The sequence below is a fragment of the Clupea harengus genome, chromosome 14 (assembly GCF_900700415.2).
Source record: "Clupea harengus chromosome 14, Ch_v2.0.2, whole genome shotgun sequence".
Taxonomy (NCBI): domain Eukaryota; kingdom Metazoa; phylum Chordata; class Actinopteri; order Clupeiformes; family Clupeidae; genus Clupea; species Clupea harengus.
In genome coordinates, this window is record NC_045165.1 from 9,955,498 (window position 1) to 9,972,997 (window position 17,500).

Consider the following 17,500-nt stretch of genomic DNA (forward strand, 5'->3'; position numbering starts at 1 on the left):
TTCTGTAGTGTATGAGTGGGATTGTTTAGGAATCCATGTTTGCGATGTACTGCTTGAGCAAACACAGGGACAAATTCCTATTCTATTTTCTATTTGCCTGATGATGGCTATAGACAAAAAAGAATGCATTCCAGGCCGTTGTCATTTGTGCAATAGATCTAATTCACTCAAGAGTTGATATTTTCACATATGGCTGGTTTTGGGGTCATCATTTCTTCCGGTTTTACTTCTTATGTTCCTTACGTCACTTGTGTCCATTGTGTCCATTGACTTTTGTCCATTAATGATTAATAGTCCATTAATAGTTAATTGATACTCCGTTAATATTTCTTCATGAGCTGATTTCTTCGACTAGTGTACCATGATTGGGGGATTTGCAGTGTATGGCTCTCAGCTCTGCTGGTTCACCAATCTCATTTTAGCTGTCTGACCGTCACATCTCACAATGCTGGCCTGACATGGACTCATTTTTCTGCACCTACTCTTTTAGTTCTACATTTAGCACCCAGAAGAACAACCACTGCACGCATAGCAAACGTTTTTTATGTACAAAAGCGAATACAAAACATCAGAAATGAATTCAGTTGACCACCGCCCACCTTTCCCAACTCAGACTACCCCAGCTTCCTGTATCCTCTCTCCTCTGTCTCTTGCATTCTCTCCATTCCCAAGCCTCACACATCCCAAAACCCCACCCTGCCATCCCTCTTTTCCTCTTCCTTTCCCTCTCTCTCTCTTCTTCTTCTTCTCCCTCTCTCTCTCTCTTCTTCTTCTTCTCTCTCCCTCTCTCTTCTTCTTCTTCTTCTCCCTCTCTCTCTCTCTCTCTCTTCCTGCGCTCCCCTCGTGGCCCTCGCCTCACAATTAATGTGAAAGCCCCTGTGATGCCCGTCTGACTCCAGCTGCCCAACACTCCCCCATTTATCATGGCGCTTTTACATTGACCTTGACACCCACTTCATTAGAATAGAGATTGTCTACCATTTAGGTTACATTGTTCCTGCACACCCAGACCCCCCCATGCAAATTGCCGGCTCGGGCAGAGGCAAAAGAATGCACGGCCAGGCAAGAGGTCGTGCGCATTAAATGATTGCCGCTATTTCTCTGACTGCTTTTCTTTTCACCCTGGGCTTCAGTGAGGACCCCCCCCCCCTTTCCTTTCCTCTCTCATCCTCTCTCTCTGTCTCTCTCTGTCAGTCTCTCTCTACAGGGCCTGTGCATGGAGGCCTGGAGTAGCTCTTTCCTTCCTCTCTCGTTCTCTTCCTCTCTCGCTCTCTCTCTCTATCTCCCTCTCTCTCCCTCTCTCTCAGTCTCTCTCTACAGGGCCTGTGCATGGAGGCCTGTAGTTGTAGCTCTTTCCTTCCTCTCTCGCTCTCTTTTTTTTCTCTCTCTCCCTCACTCTCTAAGTCCACCTCAGATGGCACTCCCCCTACTCCTAGTTAGGCTTTTTAATGATCCGTAAATAGCAACTCTTAATTGGCCGTTACAAAATGCTCAAGTACAGTAGGGGGGGGACAAATACTTCCAGAAAAGCGAGGGAGAGGAGGGGATAGAGAGGCAGTTGGGAGAAAAAGGAAAAGCAGAAAGGAATCGTTTAGTTTTTGTCTCTCTCTCTTTTGCTCTCCATCGGTCTTTAAAATAAAGGTTTTTGTGGCGTGTTGTGCTCCGAGAGTGGAGCCACTCCATTCCTGGGCACCTTGCACAATGCCGGGGCGGCGGAGAAGTGGAGGCAAGCGCACTCGTTTCAGGAGAGCAGGTCTTTTAGCAGGAGAGCTCCGAGCCACCACAGACGGAGGCTGTGGAACAGCTCTCTCTCTCGCTCTCCCCACCCTTCCTCCTCCTCCTCCTCCTCCTCCTCCTACTCCTCTCCCTCCTCCTCCACCTCCTCTCCCCACCTCACACTCAAATACATCTCCATTATTGTCGACATCCGTCACAACAGGACGAGGCTCTGTGGGGCCGAGCTGAGGGGGAGAAAAGCACCCCTGCAGAAATGAGAGCCGCTCTCCTCCAGAGGAGAGCAGAGATGCTGATATAATTGGAATTAAATTATTAATGAGCGATACTTAAAAAAAAGATTGTTTTATGATCCTCTATTAGTGAATTTGCTATTCATGTTCATATTTGTCATTTGATTTATATTGGGCGTAATGCAATACCGCTCCAATTAACAATGCATGGCCTAAGTAATATGATTTTCAGTGAATGCAAATGGGGTTAAGGTGAGGAGAGAGAGAGAAAGGAGTGAGGAAAGGCGCACTGGATACAAACCCCTGAAATAGAATTTGTCCAGCCAATTCTGCCAATTTTAAATGACATTGCAGATTTTAATTTTCCATTTCCCAATCAAAGACCCGCCGCATTTATAATCGCCGCGTCAGGCCGATATTCATTTGCATGGCAAAATTGCTCTCAGAGTCCCCATATCTGTCACTTTCACACTTTATTTTGCTTTAAATGATCCCCAATGGAACAAGGCGGGTGGCTTAAACAAGCCCAGGTGGGCTGCGTCTCCTCTCGCCCGGCTTGGGTGTACGGAGCTCGGAGCTTGGGCTAAATCCATTTCTCACTTGTGCTCCTCTTTTATTCCACCATCTCCTCTCGGTGCTTAGCAAGTCGGACCGCCCCGCCAAGCACTCTCCTCTCCTTCTTTTTCCCTTGGCCTCCTCATTCAGACTGCAGGCAAAGCCCTAAGCCATGGCTTTTCTCCTCCACCCCCCCCCCCCCCCCCCGCCCCCACCCCCCTACACACACATAAACACACACACACAAACACACACACACACACACACACAGAGCGCCCCGGCACCCCTCTTAAAACATTGTGGTCTTGGCTGATTGCATTGTTTCCTGTGTTTGTCTGCCGAAGAGAAATGCCAGGGCGAGTAGCGCCGCACTGAAGGCTTTGGGTCGGAGTCCATCGCGAACAGATTCCTCAGCTCATAGCAGGCGGCAGAGGTTGGGGACAGAGAGGGAGGAGTGGGGGGGGGGGGATAAAGAGTGTCTTTGTTTGCTTCTGAATGGCATTAGCCTTGGGCTTCCTATGGGGTCACCCACCAAGTCCTGAGAGAGAGAGGGAGAGAGAGAGAGAGAGAGAGAGAGAGAGAGAGAGAGAGAGGGAGAGGGAGAGGAGAAAAACAGGGGAAAAGAAAAAAGAGCAACAACAAAAAAAACTAACCATAAACTATACGCACACCTCATTGCTAGACGGCAAGTGACAACGATTATTCGCCAATACGAGTCAACCAGAGTTCAGTCATCAAATTCACTTAGAGGAAGTCAAAAAGGGGGGGCTTCACGCCCCAGTAAGCGGTTCAAAGGAGAGGCCATTATGGAGCGCAGATATATCCGCCATGTCTCGCTTTAAAATAAATCATTCAACATTAAAAAAGCCCCGTGGTTTCTTCCTTCCTTTTTTCTAGCATGTCACCTCCTACTTTCCCTTGTTCTTTTGTAGCACTGATCTCTGGCCTGTAGGCTGTGCACTTATTTAGTCTGTTGATGCCACCCTCCTGAAGGAACTGTCATTCATCTCCCATCCATTTGTCATGGGGTGCCGTGTCTAGAAACATAGGGTGTTACCCCTGCAAAACATATCCTGATGTCATCTGACCCTAAGTAATGCATCACCGCTAGTTATGACTTAGGGTGTGTGTGTGTGTGTTTGTGGGGGGGGGGGGGGGGGGGGGGGGGGGGGGGTGCCGTTCCCATGACTCTCAGGGGAGAAGGGTTCACCCGGCGGGGCCCTGTAACATCCCACTCTTTGCTCAACCTCTTCTCCGGGCATTCCGGTGCGCTGAAAGATGGCATTGTCTGCGCAATTTGTTGCCACTTACGGCATTTTCACGAGTTTATTTTGCAACCCACGCTCATTGAGGAGGGATGAGATCTGGAAGGGCCTGTGGAAATTCTCCTGGGTCTCTCGCTGACCCGAAAGTGACTGGGTACCTTGTTCTTAAGCACTGGGAAGAAGGAGAAGGGGATGGGGGGGTGAGTGTGGGGGGGGGGGGGGGGGGGGGGCGGGGGGGTGACGCTTGACTCAGTGTTCAATGTGAGCTTTCTATACCAGTTGTAAAATGGCTTATTCTTCTGGTCACCATGGAGACAATTAACAGTGTTTCAAGGCCTTTTGTTCCAGGCCAGTTTGAGCAGAATTTTTTCAAGGGGGGTGATTTTTCACACACACACATAGGCACACACACACGGACACACACACACACATACAGAGAGAGAGAGAGAGAGAGAGAGAGAGAGAGAGAGAGAGAGAGGCACACACACAGACACAAACAACACAACAGAACTCAGTAAAAGCTTCCAGTTGAGGATCCCATTATCTAAACTGGAGGTTTACGTGGTCCCCACTAGAGCAAGCCAATGCATAGCTTTCACTTGTCCCTCGTTCTACCCAAACTCACCCGCCCCACAAATACATCATGTCTCATTTCTCCCTCATTCTACCCAAACTCACCCACCCCACAAATACATCCTGTCTCTCTTTTCTTCTCCCTCATTCTACCCAAACTTACCCGCCCCACAAATACATCATGTTTCACTTCTCCCTCATTCTACCCAAACTCACCACCCCACAAATACATCATGTCTCATTTCTCCCTCATTCCAGAGCTCCTCTCTACCCGTGATTTGAGGGGGAATTACAGACACCAAAGAGGCTGGCAACATATCAAAGCCACCCAAACTGATGAAGTAATTATCAATTTTGCCAGACGCATTGCGGTGAACCTGGATCATCAAAAACATTTTCAAATTTGTGTCGATTTGTGCAACATCACACTGCGCAGCTCTCTCGTGACCACCACAGATACTGTTTGCCAAGACAAATTCCTCCTTTTTTTTAAATGCAAAATAAGGCAGGCCATTGAAGTCCGTCCGTCCCTCCGTCTCCCCACCCCCCCCTAAACTTCAGAAATCTCATCATGCAGTGATACAGATGGCTTCCTCTCCTTGGCTTGTCTCCAGAGCTTAGTAGCCCTAATATAAATATTTCAAAGCGGCAAGCTTTTAAAACAGGAACATTTTTGAGTGTCCTTTGAGTCAAGCAGTTGTGTTCCGTCCTGGCAGCAAAGTGTTAACATTGTCGGCTTGAAGTTATTTAAATACACCCGGCATCCGACTCACTTCATGGAATCTTACTTCTGTTGTCTCAACATGTTACAGGCGCTGAGCAAACTTTAATTTAATGGATAAGATGAATACGCAAAAAAAAATGCATTAAGTTTTTCATGTATGAGTGCCTTTTTGCTGACATTTTCAAAGTCTTTCATATCATTAAGATGTGAAATGAATTAAACTTATGATTGCTTGTTGATATTTCCTCATCTATTTTAATGGATCTTTTTTTTTTGGTAGAGCAACGCTGTCGCGTTTGCCAACACCCTCCCTCTCACCAAACACCAAATTAAACCCCTTGCTACAACATATATTGTCAAATCTTTCCTTTTCAAAGTAAATGGATGACACCATAAATCCAAGGTTATTATAATTTTGCATTTTTCACTAGTTTTTATTTTTATTTCGTTTTGACTTTTTGTTTTCAATTTCAGTTTAGTTTTAATTCGTTTTTAAAGCGGGTTTGCTAGTTTAGTTTAGTTTCTATTTTTTGAAAATGCTTAGTTTGAGTTTAGTTTTTATTAGTTTCAGTATTAGTTTTAGTCTTTACCGCGGAATGCAACAGACCAAGGGGGGGGGGGTCGGTCGTCAGTCAGGGAAGCTTAATTTTTTTGCTTGCAAAACAAAATGCTCAAAATGAATAGAAGATACAAGCTATAATAAATAATTTGTAATAAAAACTCACCAAACATACCATTTAAAAAAGAATATTCACTTAGGACAGATGAACAGCCATCCACAAAAGACAACTATGAAAGATCTGTGTCAGACGTGTGTCAGTCAGAATTTGCTCATATCCTGTTCAAACAGACAGGAGACAGGGAGACGGTGAGGCAGCGACGAGCGGTGCCTCATCTCAGATTGCGCAATCCCTCACAAACTGGGTTGAGCGCATGCGTAGAACCTATTTACTCTTGCTGATCTGACGTAAAGTTGCAGTGAAAAAGCACGGAGAGGAGGCAAACAATACCTCTGCTTCAATGAAGGGAGCATGCGAGAGCCCACCGGTCGGGTTTGTGCTTGTTCTGCCGTTACTCTTCTTATATTTTACCTTGACTACGAAAATGGAAGATTCTATAGCTAAGCTAAAACATTTCTCATAACTGGACTTTCAAACAAAACGTGAATTGATCAATAATGGGAGACCAATGCCGTAGCTAAAAGGTATGCTTCAAACGACGGGACAGAAGATAACTCGATCGACTTATCACACCCAAAGCCAAATTGCTTTTAAAATATTTTGAACCTCAAGAATAGATTTTGGTTTTGGACCTGTGCAACTTCGTAAGAGTTCATATTCACGAGTGCATAATCACACATATTAACACGAGTTCATCACAAGCTAGCAGCTGCCAACTGTATGCAGCCACCTTACCAGACTATGTGTGTGTAAAGAATGCTGATATGAAAAACAACCAGTAGTCAAAGTGCAAGCTGCCAATTGAATGGTGATTTAAGCTACTGTATTGGGTTTATATATTTGTAAATCTGACTCTGAAGTGCCTCACCAGCCACGAACCTCACCCATGGACGGATTAAGAAACCACGGGCCCCTGGGCCTGGACATGCTAAAGCCCCCCCCCCCCCCCCCCCCCCCCCCTCCGCGAAAAAAAAAATTGTGCGCCTGCAAAACACGCACGCACACGCAATGTGTTGGATTTTACGGTCGAATTAAATACTTTGGCTATTGTATTGGGAAAGTAAAGATGTCAAAGTTTACCCATCTTCGGTGAGGTGTGCACTGCCCCGCTATTGTTTCTGACATTACATGTGACAGGGCAACAGCCGAGTGATTCTTTTCCAAATTGAAACTGATTAAGACCTACCTGAGGGGCAGCATGGGGCAGGAGAGGCTGAATGGGCTGGCTATCCTGTCCATTGAAAAATCAGATCATGCATCACCACTTTTATGTTTGAAAGGCGTCGTTTAGCAGGTGTAACCTACTGTGCCTGCTTGTAGGTCTTGACTGTCAGATTCTGCGCCTAAACTAGCTATATCGTATCGTCTCATCACATGATCAAATAGAGACTTGACATTGGACAAGATAGGCTACATATTACCCAGCAATCATCATTGCATATCTGTACATGACAAAAATAACAAAGAAAATAAGAAATTATTCATTTAATTGAATCAGTTTTTTAATAGTTTCTATAGTGTATGTACGATAAGCATATCTTTTTGTTATAGATTGCTACTGACGATTTCCCCCTAAAAATGATGAAAACCATGACAAAGACAGGTTTGCCATTTTGAGGGAATATATAGCATAGGGTATCCTTGGCAGTCCCAAAAAAGTCATGCATGATCACTGTCACAGTAATCCAGCTTTTTCTAACACAGCACAGGTACACTGAATTAAAGCCATTAGCAAATGAATAAAATACACCTTTTTCAACCACAAATAAGAGATACATAACAGCGACTTCACGCAGAGGCTCTGGCCTAGGGCCCCCCTGAGCTCATGGGCCCCTGGGCCTGGGCCCGGTAGGCCCGTTCGTTAATCCATCCCTGGCCTCACCGCACGTTACTGTTCCAAGTAATTCCAAATAGGACTCTGTCGCTTTCTCCCGATTTTTGCCGCCATGAAACCAGGTGAGGGGCGTGTACTAAAAGTGGTACGGCGGAAGATAGACTATAAGGCTATGTATGAAATAAATTGACATCTATGAAATACATTGACAAAGACGAAAACGAAGGACATTTTCTCTATAATTCTATTTTATTTTAGTTAGTTTTGTAAAGACACAATACAGTTTCAGTTAGTTATCGTTTTTTTATAAAGCCTTTTATTTCAGTTAACGAAAAAAAAAATCACACCTCGTTTTCGTTTTTTCGTTAGTTTTCGTTAACGATAATAACCTTGCATAGATCATGTCCGACAATATGCATCACTGTAAAAAAACCAGCATTAGTTGTTTACAACTTAAATGCCCCCCACACCCCATATACCTTTCCCATATTGGTCTCTTTTGATTTTTATTTATTTACTTATTTTTTTGCTCGACGGCGATTATACAGGTGAGTGGAGTGTTGAGTTCACGCTGTGCCCAAACCAAAGCTGCTCCCCTCAGGTGCGGTATGCTAATCCCTCTCCTCCCCCTGCCACCACACACACACACACACACACACACACACACACACACACACACACACACACACACACCTCTCCTCCTCCTGCCATCGTGCCACTGGCCCTGGGCTAGAACCCGCCCGAGCGTTCAGCGTCTGTTTGCCAAAAAAAGAAAAGAAAAAGAGAGGAAGAGAAATCTGCTCTTCAGCACAACGCTCAAACTTCTCATCTTCTGCATTTTAAACACTCCTCATTTTTTATTTCCTCTTTCTAACCCCCCTCCCCCCTCTTCCCTCAACCTCATTCCAACTCCCTGTCCTCTCTCCATCAATAACACAGTATTTTTTTAAGCAAAAATCAACAACTAGAGAAAACACACACACACACACACACACACACACACACACACACACATACACACACCACCCCCTGAATCAATATTTGCTGTCAACAAACAAATAGCGTAATCCCCTTGTTTTAAGACGAGAAGACGTTTCCTCTTGGCGGACTATTAAAAAACCTGAAAGGGATGGATGGCTCAAAAGAGTAGGAGATAGCATCTCCATCATAAAGAAGCAGCCAGCAATGAAAAATGGCTGCTGGTTCGATGACGGCCCGAAGAAGGGGGGAAAACAGAGCACATTTAAATATTTAAATGTGCTTCCGCCCTAATGATAAATGACAAGCGAAAACTAGAATCAAGTAGCTATTGATGCAGAAAATGAAATGGGGAAGAGAGACTGAGAGACAGAGAGGCAGAAATTAAGCCGAAAAAAAGGTGAGAGATTGAGAAGCGTCAATTTAATACTGTACAGTACGCTCAAACTGAAAATGTCAGTTCTCTGAGAACAAATAATAAAAAAAAGAAATGCCAATTATAAAACTCCCAATTATTATTTTTGTATGAAATTAATGTTTCGTCTCTTCGTACACTTTCATCCCCCCACTTTCTCGTGGTGAAATTAGCCAAAATATCGTTCTAAATGTGCATAATAAATGGGTTCGCTCCGCTGCGCGAGACAGACTGCACGGGTCCATCCTGTGTTCCCATTTTTGGGTTGTTTTGGGCAGCATGACAGAGGCAGAGTTAATATGACCATCCCCGGTCGACAGCCACTGTCCCTCCAGAGGCACTGGAAGCAGCCGCAACGTGACCAGGGCCAGCAGGGAGCCAGCAGCAGGAGGGCTCGGAGACTTCATCCGGATTTTGACACAGGAAGAAAATAAATAAATAAATACACACACACACAGACTCATACTGTCGCATACACACACTTACTCGCTCTCGCACACACAAACACACACATAAATAAAAGCCACGGTGGATTGCCACTTGTGTGTGTGTAACTCACAAATCTAGTTGCCAGTCAACAAGGGTTTAGGTCCACTCCCATAGCACTAAACTAGCTTGTGGATACGTGTTGCACTTCAGAGGAGGAGTAAGGAAGGGCTAAGGAGGAGAAGGAGACTCAGGGCTGTAATTAAGTGGTTTTCAATGGAGTGCCTCGATCTGGGATGCATTTTGTCCAAGAGCGTGTCCTAGACCTCGTCCTAGATGCTCTATCTTTTGTTAATGGTGTTTTATTATGCCATAAGCTGGAGCCGCTGTGATCGCTCAGGCCTTACCTCTCTGACTGTGCATAAACACTGGCTAATGCTGAAGTCATATATCTTTCAGCATATGGGGGGGGGGGTGGAGGTGGGGGTGGGGCATGTGTGTGTTCATGGGCATGTTCGTCAGCGTTTCTGTGGGGTGTGTCAGGGCATGCATGTACTGATGTCCCACGGGCATTGTGAATGTGTGTGTGCGTGTGTGCGTGCGTGTGTGCGTGTGTGCGTGTCCGTGTGTGTGTGTGTGCGTGTGTGTGTGTGTGTGTGCGTGCGTGTGTGTTTGTGTGTGTGTCAGTTTGGTTTGGAGCCCATGACAGTGACTAGCGTTGGAAATCACTGGAAATGAGAAATACTTGCTTGAATTCCACGGGTGTAAATCTGATTGAAATGAATGTGTAAAATTATGGTGTGTGTGTCCATGTGTCTCCAGGGCAACAGTGTGGAGATGGCCATGTGGCTTCCTAAGAAGACACAGCTGCTGGGCTGGGCGGAGTCTCTGCAGCGGAGCGGAACGGAACTGCCTCCTGACTTTGAGCAGCGCCTCATCGTCCTCAAGAACAAGTGGGACCAGTTAGAGGTGAGGCCTGCACACACACACACACACACACACACACACACACACACACACACACACTCATACTGTCTCATGCACACACTTACTCACTCTCACGCACACACACAAACACACACACACACACACTCTCTCTCTCTCTCTCTCTCCCTCTCTGTCTCTCTCTCTCACACACACACACACACACACACACGTACACATACACAGACTGTATAATAAAGGCATGCATATTAGAATTTCACAAATATTTACACATATTGCACTCAGAGTGCACATTCAAGTCCAGTAGATAAAATAAATTAAATCTGGAAATCTAGAATCTGCAATGAAGTGAAAGAGCGTAATGAAGTCACCTAATGTCAAACACAAGAGGCAAGAGCTGGCCCATTTAGTTCAAGTGGGACTCACACAGCATACCACACACAGCCTGTGGCGCATTAACTCAGGTCAGCATCCCCGAAGGGCAGCCTATGGGCCAGTCCTGGTCCAGATGAGGGCCAGATGAGGGCCAGTCTCCTGGTGTCTCACCTGAGTGTCCGTCCCTGGTGCCCTGTGGAGGTGAAGCTGTCTCCGTGCTCTGCTCCACTGACTGGCTGGGGATAAACCACCAGGCTCCAGACAGGCAGACACACCAAACAGTCCTGGGGGGCGGGTGGTTAAGGCACAAACCACCCCCCCCCCCCCTCAGGTGGTGGACGATGGTGGAAGAGACCATGCAGAGGTCCTGTCCCACACCTCCCCCTCTCTCTTACACACACACACACTCTCTCTGTCTTTCACTCTCTCTGTTTCTCTCTCACTCTCTCTCTCTGACTCACATTCACACACACACACACACACACAAGCACTCTCTCTCTCTCTCTCTTTACAAAGAGACCGGGGCCGTCTTGGCCTCCCTCCAAAAGTGCAGAGATGCTATCTGGCCACAACATCCTTAATGATGTCATTAATTGTACAGGATCAGTTGCTTGCACAGGGGTGAGCTCCTTTAAAAAAATCTCACATCTAATCTCATGTTTATCACAATGAATGGAGTCTCTTATGCGCTGAATGAATTGGACTAAGGTATTTCAAGCCATGAGGGTGAACTGACAGTGTCCTAAGTCTGTTTAGTAGCAGAACAAAGGTCAGACTGAAGCCAAGACTCTTCATCTAGTTCTTACAGTTGAAAGAAATCAAGCTGTCAGAATTAAGCAAATGACAACATTTCTAATAAGAATACTTTTCATGCATCCTTTGCATATTTGGATGTATGCAAATGTACTTGTGTCTGTACATAATTGAATACAGCAGTATTTTCTGTGTGTTTATGTTTATGTATTTGTGTTTGTGCAATATGTAATTTGTTTATAGGTGTGTGTGTGTGTGTGTGTGTGTGTGTGTGTGTGTGTGTGTGTGTGTGTCTGTTGGCATCCTAGAGACATCACTAAATTAACATATCTCCCATTATCCAAAAAAGGCAGAATTGATTTCATTTCAAATTAAGCACCAAATTACCATTCTTTTTCCACTGCAGTAATCAGTGTTAATTAGAAATGTATTACCCCACCTCACCCCACCCCACCCTTCCCCACCCACCCCACCCCTCACACCTCCCTGGCAAAGAAAAAAGAATCAAGAAAACGACAAAAGGAGGGGAAAAATCCCACCGAAACACCAAACGGGAGTCCCAAACTTGTTGTATGTATGCGTTGGGGGGCTATTTCCCTGGCCTAGGGTGAGTTTGGCGCGGAGGGGAGGGGAGCGGGACTGGAACGAGACGTCAGCGGTGCGGAGAGTTTAATCTGGGAGTCTCTACTCCCTCAGCTGCATATTACCTCCTCTCAATTGCATATTAAACAAGCCTATCAAGTCAGGCATTGGCATCTGCTGTGCTGACACAAATTGTGAATTAAATGAAATTGATGTCCTCTGTCGTATATATTTATGAAGACAGACCATTCTCTGAAGTATTCGGCTTATGAAGAATTTATGATTGCAAACTGTTCCTGAACAAAATAAAGTGGCAGTAAATTCCCATCTTTTCTTCTTTTCTTTTTTTTCCCTCCACCCCTCTTTTCTCACGACAACCCCCCAATCAACTCATGTCCTGACCTCACCAAGGGCATTGATTTCACCTCCTGCAGAAGCATTTGTCATAGTGAGACAACAATGGCCAAATCTGGAATCCAATCGAGCGCCATCAAATTATCAATATTCAAACGAGAGCAGGGATGATGATGGAAGGACAGCGAGAGGAGTGATGAGAGAGAGAAGGAGGGGTAGAGTGAGCGAGCGAGAGAGAGAGAGAGAGAGAGAAAAGGTGATAATGGTAGAGGACATGTAAGCAGTATACTGTGTTGGGAGAAAAACTCTGTTGTGTATGAAAGCCTATATCACACAGTTTCCCAGCCTTGCCCAGCGAAATGCCCACATCTAAAGAATAAAGAGAGGTGAACACTTAGCGTGGCTTTGGCTGCTAACAGCCTCACAGATTGATTGGCATTTTATGTCTAAATGGCCTGTACTAGCACTGCCACACGCTTCCTGCGCGCCATTAGAGTGCGGCTCTCAAAATGTGTTTTTTATTTCAACGCACACTCTTATATTACATTGTGGATGGCTTAGGTTCGTAAATATAGCAGTGCAATTTATTCAGCGCGGAAGGTCTAACGGAGAAGCGTTCAACTCCGACCCAGCTCGAAAAGAACATCTATTTTTTTCTCTCTCCAGTTGGCGAGAAACTACAGACACTGCCATCTTGTCCATTTTGTTTTTCCATTCGCACTTTGGTCGTAGCCGAGCCACACAGATGTGTTAATAAAGGAGTCATCTGTGAAGGTGTACTGGCAGGAAGGGCCCAAACCCTCTGAGTGGTTAATTGGAGCCAGGGCAAAATACCCCAACACTTCAATACCGCATCACATTCGCATCTGTTTCCATTATGGCATATGCATACCCACACACACACACTCACACACTCACAAACAAACAAACGCACGCACACACATTTGCGCACATATGCAGATGCCCCGCCATCAGACACAGAAGCACACACTCCCTTTCATACCCGCACACAAAGACAGACAATTACACCAACCAGTGTAGTGTGTGTATTAATTGGATAATGGGCTGTTTGGTGCTCGCAATTGCATTCTCGCTGTACAAGAGTTCAACCCCGCACTCTATCTCCAAAAGTGGGCCTCCCTGCTGGCAGGTTTTTTGGGGGGGGGTTGATGTAGGTGGTCATGTGACTTCCTCTCACAGACCTTGGCTCAGCGTGACGCTCGGTTTTTCTCTGTCAGATGGGGGAGAAAATTGCTCAGCGGAGGCTATTTCTGTGTGTGTTTCGTGTGTGTGTATGTATGTATGTGTGTGTGTTTTTGTTGATTGTTTTCTATTCGACAGACATTTCAATGTGTTGTTTTTGATTCCCCCTGTGGCAATATTTCACCCAAGTTTAATTCTCTCAAGCTCACAAGATACAAAAATCCGACCGTGCTAACAGACTGACGAACACTTTATTTAGACGTTGCAGGTTTCTGATTTCTGTCGTTTATTTTCCTAATGCCACGTGAATGAGAAGCCCCTGAACAGAAATCCAACTCCATTTGATTTGAATTGAATTTATCGACGGGCAAAGCTTCCCCTCATTTTGGGGTTGTGAGGAACTGGAATTGTTTGTCATTAGAGTGAATGGAAGGCTCCTCGGCGGGTCGTGCACTTGAGCGAGTGCCCCCGTGGTCCGAAACTGCAGCCCGCCACCGCGGCGCGTGCCATGACGAGCGAGAGGGTCCGAGAGTTTTCCCATCTCACCTGCCGAACTGGAAGATTGCGCGCAGCGGGATGCGCGGGCTGTGCGGGCTGTGGATATTTTCCTCAGAGTTGTGGAGGGCCACCTCTGCTGCAAAATGTGTAACCTCTGTCTTCCTCTTTCTTCATCTCTGTCTCCCTCTTTCTTCATCTCTGTCTCTCTCTTTTTCCACCCGTCATCAGCGGACGCTGGGTGAGCGCGTGGGCAATGGCGGGGGCAGCCCGGACCCCCGCGCCCTCCTCTCCCCGGGCACCAAAGGCATGCTGGGACAACTGGAGGGCAAGATCAAGGAGCTGAAGCGCTGGCTGCGTGACACGGAGCTCTTCATCTTCAACCTGTGTCTGCGGCAGGACGAGGAGCTGCAGCAGGCCCACACCCAGCTGCAGCAGTTTAAGGTGAGAGAAGGGAGGGAGAAGGAGAGAGAGACGGAGATGGAGGGATCAGATAGATAAAGAGAGAGAGATGTAGGTGTAGAGGCGGTGGAGGGGGACCAGGGCTAGCCAGAAAGAGTGAGAGATTGAGAGTAATATGTACAGGTTAGCTGCAGGCTTAATTATAAACATATAAATATAAGATTTAGTGCCAAACTCCCCTGTTTCTGTGGTCAGCTTTAACAAGCCAAGAAGCAAGAGGAAGCAAAGTGAGAATGCAGTCAAGGGGACTACATGCTGTGTTAGGCTAATGAAAACACAAGTTTCAAGAATGTCATTTATATTTTCCAAATGTCGAGAGAGAGAGACAGAGAGAGAGAGAGAGAGAGAGAGAGAGAGAGAGAGAGAGAGAGAGAGAGAAAGAAGAACTGTATCATTTCAGTGGAAACAAGTTGATGCCTAAAGCCAACCTGGACACTATTGGACATGCATAATTCAAAGTCTTATATGATTTGGAAATACCAGCACCTACAGGCTGCTAGCCGTCTTTACCTAATGATAAGAAAATGGCCCCAATAAGATGTCCCTTAATTGAGCGCCTGTAATAGAAAACACAGGCAGTAAAGCGGTTATTCATTTACACACACATATAAATGAAGCATTTCTTTACTGAATTCTTTTTCATGGCATAAAGAGCATTCATTAACATACATAACGCTCTTTAAAGAACGGACTAAAAATTATCCATTTACGCGTCTCTCTCTTACGAGTGTGTGGTGTCTTTTTTTGGATGCGGCCAGCTGGAAGGCTAATCCAAGCTGTGCATATTGAGACCTGCTGTTTCACATGGGACAGCTGTTCAGAAGTTCATGAATGAATCAGATAGAAAGAGGGGAGGGACGTGTGATTGCCAGCGTCAGCCTCTGGTCACCATTTAAGGATTGGGGCGACGGGCGAGTGTCTGGGGAGTGACAGGGAGATGTGGGGAGTGATAGAGGGTATTTGGAATAAAAGGGTAGGGATTGTAGCGTACCTATGTCAGTTATCGGACAGTCTCAAACATCGGCCATTCTGTTAAACAATCAAAATGCTAAGTTTAATAATGGATTAACAACCTATAACTTCAGTTTAATAATGGATTCACATGACGAGAACGTTTGCCGATAACACACGCCGTCCGATAATTAACACCGTTACGATATGTTGTATGTCCCTGACTTTTATTTTGTACTCCAGCCCACTCAGAAGTCAGAAGTCAGATGTGTGTAGAACAGCTCAGAAAGATTGTGTAAATTCATTAACAATGCATTGCATGTTTAAGGAGCTTGTGGAGAGCGCTAACTGTATAATTCTTTATCAGTCGTCTGAAAACGCGTTCAAAATATCCAGTGGAGATCGTGATGGTGGGGAGGGCGGACATTTTGACCGTGGATTGGCCCCTGCTCACACTCGGCGTCTGCATCTTTGGGATATTATAAAAGCAGGCCGACGCAGCGCACATCAGCAGAAGTGACTGAAAATCTATAGGAAATAATTATTTGGCGTAAAATCCTGCCGAGCGGCACTGGGTATTAATCAAGGCACGTCACAACACAGGTAGTGGAGTTGATTGCACCCTCCCCGTTGAGTGACAAACATAAGTGCGGTGAAAACTTTTAAATATACGCCGAGCAAATGACAAGGGGCGAGAAGAGTAGGGGGGGGGGTGGGTGGAGAGAAATGGAGCTCTATAAAGATGACTTTTTCGCTTTGATCAAACGTCGGTCTCCACATACAAGGAAAGCATCGATATCTCGGCAGCGGCCTGATGAGAGATCAAAACGAAAAATAAATAAAACGAAAGAAAGGAAGATTAGAAATATTGATAAGTGTAATTCATATGGACAGAGGTGCCATTGCACTAAAGAGAGAGAGAGAGGTAGAAAGAGAGAGAGAGGAAAAAAAACCTGAATAAAAATAGGGCGTGTAGCGATCATATATCTGCTTTGGCAATTCGGCCGTAAATGGATTGGATAGTCAGAGTTTGGCGTGATTATAGTCGGGGCTGAGACAGCGCCCAGCGGGGGGCAGAGCGAGAGAAGGGTACACAGTGTGATAGACCCGCCGCCCGCTCCGACACCACCACCACGCCGGGGGAGCAGAACAATACCGAGCTCTGTGCGCAACCCTCGCCTACTGCTGTTCAGCCCCATCAGCGAACACAGTCACCCACGACAAATTATACCACCACCATCCCCCTCCACACACACACACACACACACACACACACACACACACACCTTTCGCCACCCCTTCAGAGCTGGAAGTGAACTGGAGTGCTATCACAAGAGCAACCATAAAAAAGTATTTCCCTGTGCAAGTATGAGGTAAGAAGTTCTAGGAGTAGCCTGAAGTGGAGGTGTCAAACAAAGGGTGGCTTCCGTCAGACGTAAAGGGACTTCAAACATTGCATATGGGGGGGGGGGGGTTGGGTTGAACTTGTGTGTCACTCACTGCAGGTGGCAGTTGAATTAAATGTTAAGCATCCTAATATTTGATAATAGTTCAGCAACCCTTCAGTCTCCATTAAATCTTTATTTTGGAAGTTCTGGCGGAATTTTCCACGGGGCTAGAACTCTCGACTATCTCGAGGGGAAATAAATCTATAATTAAACTGTATTGTATCTTAACCTTCACTTGTCAGGGCAGACAGTTCAAACAAGTCGGCTGCCAATTTCATATCTTGCCAGTATAATAAATACCTTTCTCTTACTAATGCGTCTCGAGAATATTAAAATTTCAAAGGTTGAACATTTCCTGTCTGGAAGGAAAGCATTTTTGTAGATTACATGGCAACTCCAGGCATTAAAAAATGAATATTTTACCCACAAACCCTCCTCCTAATCTGTTGTAATACGGAATGTTTAAAAGGATTACACTGATTGTGCGTCACTGCGGGAAGCGCCGTTATATTACC

The 17,500-nt window shown here is 45.7% G+C and overlaps 1 protein-coding gene across 4 annotated transcripts in view; it reads left to right on the forward strand.

Moving 5' to 3' along the window:
* Positions 1-17,500, forward strand: part of akap6 (A kinase (PRKA) anchor protein 6) — a 136,031-nt gene that overhangs the window by 99,188 nt on the left and 19,343 nt on the right. For all 4 annotated transcript variants that reach the window (XM_012826887.3, XM_031579725.2, XM_031579723.2 and 1 more), the window contains exons 10-11: positions 10,240-10,386; positions 14,356-14,568. In XM_012826887.3, the coding sequence (XP_012682341.2) occupies positions 10,240-10,386; positions 14,356-14,568 (360 nt within the window). The remainder of the gene's footprint in view (positions 1-10,239; positions 10,387-14,355; positions 14,569-17,500) is intronic.